The 6000-nt window shown below is 33.7% G+C and overlaps 1 protein-coding gene across 1 annotated transcript in view; it reads left to right on the top strand.

The window, feature by feature from the left end:
• The first annotated feature begins 2105 nt into the window (after positions 1-2105).
• Positions 2106-6000, top strand: part of CDH10 (cadherin 10) — a 109942-nt gene continuing 106047 nt past the window's right edge. Inside the window, exon 1 of the mRNA XM_028492832.1 lies at positions 2106-2412. Coding sequence (XP_028348633.1) covers positions 2347-2412 — 66 coding nt within the window. The 5' untranslated portion in view covers positions 2106-2346. The remainder of the gene's footprint in view (positions 2413-6000) is intronic.

Genomic DNA, 6000 nt, shown 5'->3' with positions numbered 1-6000 from the left:
AAATGGAATTAAGTATGGGATACTCATATATAAATAACTACAATCATTCTTTTACTTAAAACTTCTTACTGGCAGTAGTGATAACATATGTTTACTAAACTCTTTCATGAAGTTATTTACATAACGTGTTATCACTGTATAACCTTCATGAAACAACAGTACACCCGCACCACCTAAACACATTTACCACACTCACTGCCCTTACTGTACTCTAGTGATTTGTGGGAAGTCCACCTTTCCACTCTTTGTTCATTCTTGAATTAGTAACCCAAAGATGCTGTTTCCATCTTTTCTTTCCCATCATAGTCTTATTTTTGTATATCCCTCTCTTGTACTCACCATTTTATAATCCCCTCCATACAGAAGGCTTCTTCATCTCTTTTTCCTGCTTCTTCAGTTTGTCACACAGCATGTTTTAAAATCTACCTCTCTATGTTATGTCCCTTGAATTTATTTTTATTGGATTATGTTTTAGATAAGAGATAATTATGAATTTATTTTCTAAAAAGTATTATTTCTGTGGTTTTAGGCCAATTAATTCACATAGAGTAGTAAGAGTTGGAAGTAGATGAAAGGATTTGATGATAATAATAAAAAAACAACTCAAAGAATTTTTCTGTGACAAATAAGCTTTTAAAAACTTTACCTATTATTTAAAAATATTAAAGTTCAAAAATACTAAATCTACAATTTAACCCATCAGTTTTCAAATATAGAACTTTTAAGAAATACAATCATCTCTGAATGAAGATTATGTGAAAATTGAGCCAGACTTTTAGGTAAAGCTCGAGAGAAATCTCTGTAGATGAAAAATGTATTGAAATGTCATAAATTTTGCTCTGCAAAAAACATCTTAATATAATTTATCAGTAACAGGTGAGTGTGTAATGGCCATAAAGCATGGGAAATTATTATTATGGTATTATGAATTTCTTCCAAAGCCCTCTTATTTTCTTTCTTGGAGACAATATATAATTATATATTCAATTAAATTTTGTACTAAAGAATAATGTTCTTTTCAGTAAAGAAAATGAAAATGGATGTATGTTATTATGTTTGCTCATCAATGTCTCATACTTAGAATATGTTCAAATATTCAAATTCTCAGTTGCTTCTTATGAAAGCATGAATAGAAAAGGAGGGAGCACTTCAGTAAATTTTCTGAAGTGAATGCTTAAATATTCACATAATGTAGTTAAATTTCTACTTTTGTTTTATCAAAGAATATTATTTAATCTTAATTTTTATTATTATCATTATTAATATTGTTGTTGTTGGTATTATTATAGTGTTGCTAATAGGGTAACTGCATTCCATGGCTCCTGGTAATTGTAAATAAAAGTTAAAATAAAGAAAACATAGAAGTTGCCAGGAAGATGGACTAAGTTTAGAGAAGGGAACAGTGATTTTGTTGGGATATAATATACAAACCTTTGGTTCTCTCCTTAGAACTCTAATCAACAAGACAAAAAGCACGCTATGCAAATTTCAGACTCTCTCTTTAGTAAAATTCTTTCACTAACCTCACTTTTAAAGCTATATTTTAAGCATTTATAGATTACATAAAACTATTAAATTTAGAATTTTAAATGAAGGTCTTAAATCTCAGCCCAGGATTAAAATTGTTTTACCAAGTAGGAAATTGAGCTTTGAGAATGTGTACTATTATAGCCTTTTATCTAAAGGAACATTTCCTATTTTGGCTGATGTTTAGCTTAAATTCCATTAGTGAACTCTTCAGTTCAGTGTTGTGTCTTCCAAATACCCCCCAAAACTCCAAGACCACTGAATTTTTCAATTTTCCTTGATACCAATTCTGTCAGTATGTATAAACCAGCATCAAAAGCTTAGCACCAAATCTAGTTTGCATGTGTTTGGTTATCCTGAGTCCAGCAGAGCAGAGGGATAGAGTTGTGAATCATGAACTAACTGAATACATGCATTCCTGAGAGCTGAGCTTCCAAAGGGAGACAACAAAGAGATAAAGCAAAGGTCAAAGACATGACCTATGATTGTAAGTCAAATAACATAAAGGCAGAGATAGAGAACATCCAAGTAGAAGTAGAAGGGAGGGGGGCAGAGAGGCAATACTAGGACTATTATAGAGGCCAAAGGAGAACAAAATTCCAAAGAATCGATGGCTAATCCTGTTGAGTGATGCAGTCATCAAGAAGAAAGTTGTAGCAATTTAGAGATCAGTGTGGACCAAGGAGAGAGCCGTTGCAATAATCTGACGTAAATGGGAGTCGGATGGCTTTGGTTTAGCCCAGAAGGAAGCAACACATCAGTTTCTCATAGGCATGTTATCAATAAGATAAAATAAGTAGGAGTGAGAGAGAGTTTGAAATGATGAAGAACTGGAGATGGGACGTTATGATATGGACAGAAAGAGGATGTGAATGTGTGCAACAGGTGAGCTCACTCTTGGTAAAAATTAAAATTAAAAATTTGTCTATTAAGCTGACAGCCAGCATCATACATAATTACTAAACAAAGTGAGTATTCCCACTTAAATCACCAACAGGAGTGAAATAAGTTTAAAAAAGACCACTTTGCTCACTACTAATATTTAACATACTTCTGGTAACAAAATAACAGTGTAAAAACTATCACATATAGTTTTTTTTTGATGTGAGAATTAAACGAAAAATAATATAAAATATTCTGAAACATCCTGACATATCCTTATAATGATACCTCTAAAATGTATTTTATTTATTATTACTTAATAGTCCAACCACCTTTTTTTATTGTTTCTTATTTACAAGTAAGGAAAATATGTCCTTCTTGTCTAAATTAGGTGTCTAAGGGCACCAATCAAGTAACTTATAGAGATGGGATTCTAGCCCAGAAATTATGACTCCAGAGTATATACTAACCATCATTACCCCTCATTGCACCATTATTAATAGTAATATTCTTATTTTATCAATATTATGTGTTACTTCACCAGAAGAAATTATATTCTTATTTAAGCAGTACAATGATGGATAGTTAGCTGACTTTCTTTTCTGAATGATATCAGTACAAAACCAGCATTGCATAGGTAACAGGAATATTTCTGCTACTTCATAGAGAAGTCAAATTTATTTTTGTAGCTGTTATGTGTTTATTATTTAATTTATATGTGGAATTGATAATGCATGCACTTTGAATAAAATTTAAAAGGCAAAATAAGGTGTATAGATAAAACTAAGACTCCCACCAGGATCCTCAGGCATCCAGAGTTCTTATCCTAAGAAACAGCTGCATTTACCAGTTCTGTTTTGTTTTTGTTTTGTTTTGTATTTTTTTATGTATTCCAAGAGACATTATAGAACTATTTAATAAATATTTATGATTTTGTTTTTACATAAATGGTGGTGTAGTTTATGCCATGTTATAAAACATGGTTGGTTTGTTTTTAGTTAAAAATGTAACTTGAGGACATATTCCATTTCAGGACATAAAGATATCCTTCATTAAAAAAAAATAGTAGCGGGCTTCCCTGGTGGCACAGTGGTTGAGAGTCCGCCTGCCGATGCAGGGGACACGGGTTCGTGCCCCGGTCCGGGAAGATCCCACATGCCGCAGAGCGGCTGGGCCCGTGAGCCATGGCTGCTGAGCCTGTGCGTCTGGAGCCTGTGCTCCGCAATGGGAGAGGCCACAGCAGTGAGAGGCCCGCGTACCGCAAAAAAAAAAAAAAAAAAAGTAGCTGTATAGTATTCTTTCCAGTGGATGTATCATAATTTGTTTACCATTTTTCTTTTGAAGAAGCTTTAATCATTTAAAAAATATTTAGTGATATAACAATATGACATGTTATTTCACAGAGTGCTGGTATACCTTTAGGAATATGACTAGAAGTGAAATGCTGAAGCAAAGTTTGGAAATTTTAAACTTTCATAGGTATTGCTAAATTGCTCTCCACTGATGCAGTTTGAATTTATCATGCCAACAGCAAGGTATGAAAGTTAAGTATTTCTCCACCATTGTATCCAATCTCTGTATTATCATCATTTTTAATAGCTTTTCAATCTTGTAAATGAAAACATATTTCTCTTATTTTAAGTGAGAAAGAACATTTCTTCATGTGTTTAAAGCATTTCACATTTCTTTAAATGAGTGTTTATATCCTTCACCAATTTTTCTGTTAATAATCTAGTTTTTTTCTTTTGATCCATAGTTCACCTTATTAATTGACCTTTAATTCTTTTTTTTCATTTTCAAATGTAATACATGCTGAAAGTTGAATAAAACACACATATAAACTTTAATGAATAAGTATAAATCAAATCGGGTGACCTCAACCCAGATGAAGAAACGGAAAACTCACGGCCCCTAAGAAACTCTCTGTGTGGGTCTGTTAGTAACAACATCATTTCTCCTTTCTAAAGGTGGCAATAAGATTCATTTGGGGTTAATAATGTCTTTCTTGGGCTTCCCTGGTGGCGCAGCGGTTGCGCGTCCGCCTGCCGATGCAGGGGCACACATATAAACTTTAATGAATAAGTATAAATCAAATCGGGTGACCTCAACCCAGATGAAGAAACGGAAAACTCACGGCCCCTAAGAAACTCTCTGTGTGGGTCTGTTAGTAACAACATCATTTCTCCTTTCTAAAGGTGGCAATAAGATTCATTTGGGGTTAATAATGTCTTTCTTTATAGTTTGAGCATCTATGTAGCCACTCATAAACAACATGCTGGAGTTTTAAATGTTTCTGAAATTGAGTGTAATCACAGTTCATATACTCTTTTGTGTCTTTCTTCTTTTGCTCAAATAGTTTTATGAAATTAAACCATATTTTTATGCAGAGGATCTCTTTATGTGAATGTGTTTGGATTTGGTTATACATTCTATCAATAATGGAGATAAGGATATTGCCCCTTCCCCTTACTTTGGCTTTACTAACAATGCTTCTGTGAACATTTCTGTACATGCACCCTGATACTTATGTACATTGAATAGCTTCAGAGTATATAATTAGGAATAAAATTGCTGATCTCTAGTGTGTGCCTAGCTTCAGTTTTTCCAAATACTGCCATTTTAGTTTCCTAAGTTTTAACCAATACCTACTCCCACTGGCAGTGTATGAGAATTTCTTCTATTCTACAAAGAGACCCAAGCTTGATATCTTTAGAATTTGTTTTTCAAAACTGGTGATTTAATTTGCATTTTCCTAAATAACAATGAACTTTCATTTCCGTGAACAAGATTTTCAAGTGTTTTATCAACTGTTTCTTCAGGTCATCTATTTTTTGCTTATTGATTGCTTCATTCCCAAATGCATAATAGGTGTGGAGCACCAATTGTTTTTCAGGCACTCTCTAGGTTACCAGGTCACACCCTGAGTAAAAGACAACACACCCTGTGTCACGAAGCTCACATTTTTAGTGGGAAATGCAAAAAATTAAAGATAAACATAATAAATATATTACTCTTATGGTATGTTAGATGATGAAGGTTACTATCAGAAAAGAAGAGAGAAAGCAAGGTAAGGAATATTGAGGAATGGAGCAGAGCAGGTGGTGGTAGTCGGTACTTTCTTACTGAGAAGGTGATATTTAAGCAAAAGATTTGGAGGAAGTGAAAGGGGTAACTAAACAGCTGTTAGAGGAATATTTTTTGCATCAAGAAGAAATAGTTACTGCAAATGCTCTAAATCAGGAAATTCCTCATGAATATTCAAGAAAGGGCAGGGAGGTACATGTGCCTAGAGCAAAGGGGGCAAGGGACAGGTGGTAGAAGGGAAGGGCAGAAAGATAACAGGATGCCCGGGTCCTACAAAGTGTGGTAGACAAAATGATTGCCCCAAAGATATCCACATGGTAATTCTCAGAATTCATTATATGTTATTTTAAATAGCAAAAAGAGACTATTGCAGCTGTAATTAAATTGAGGATCTTGAGATGGTGGAGATTATACCCTGGATTTCCTATGCAATCCCCATTTGATCACATGGGTCTCTATAGGAGTGAGGCAAGAGGGTTAAAGTCAGAAAAAAAGAGATGTCACAAT

Source organism: Physeter macrocephalus, chromosome 8 (assembly GCF_002837175.3).
Source record: "Physeter macrocephalus isolate SW-GA chromosome 8, ASM283717v5, whole genome shotgun sequence".
Lineage (NCBI taxonomy): Eukaryota > Metazoa > Chordata > Mammalia > Artiodactyla > Physeteridae > Physeter > Physeter macrocephalus.
This window is presented reverse-complemented; position numbering and strand designations above follow the sequence as displayed.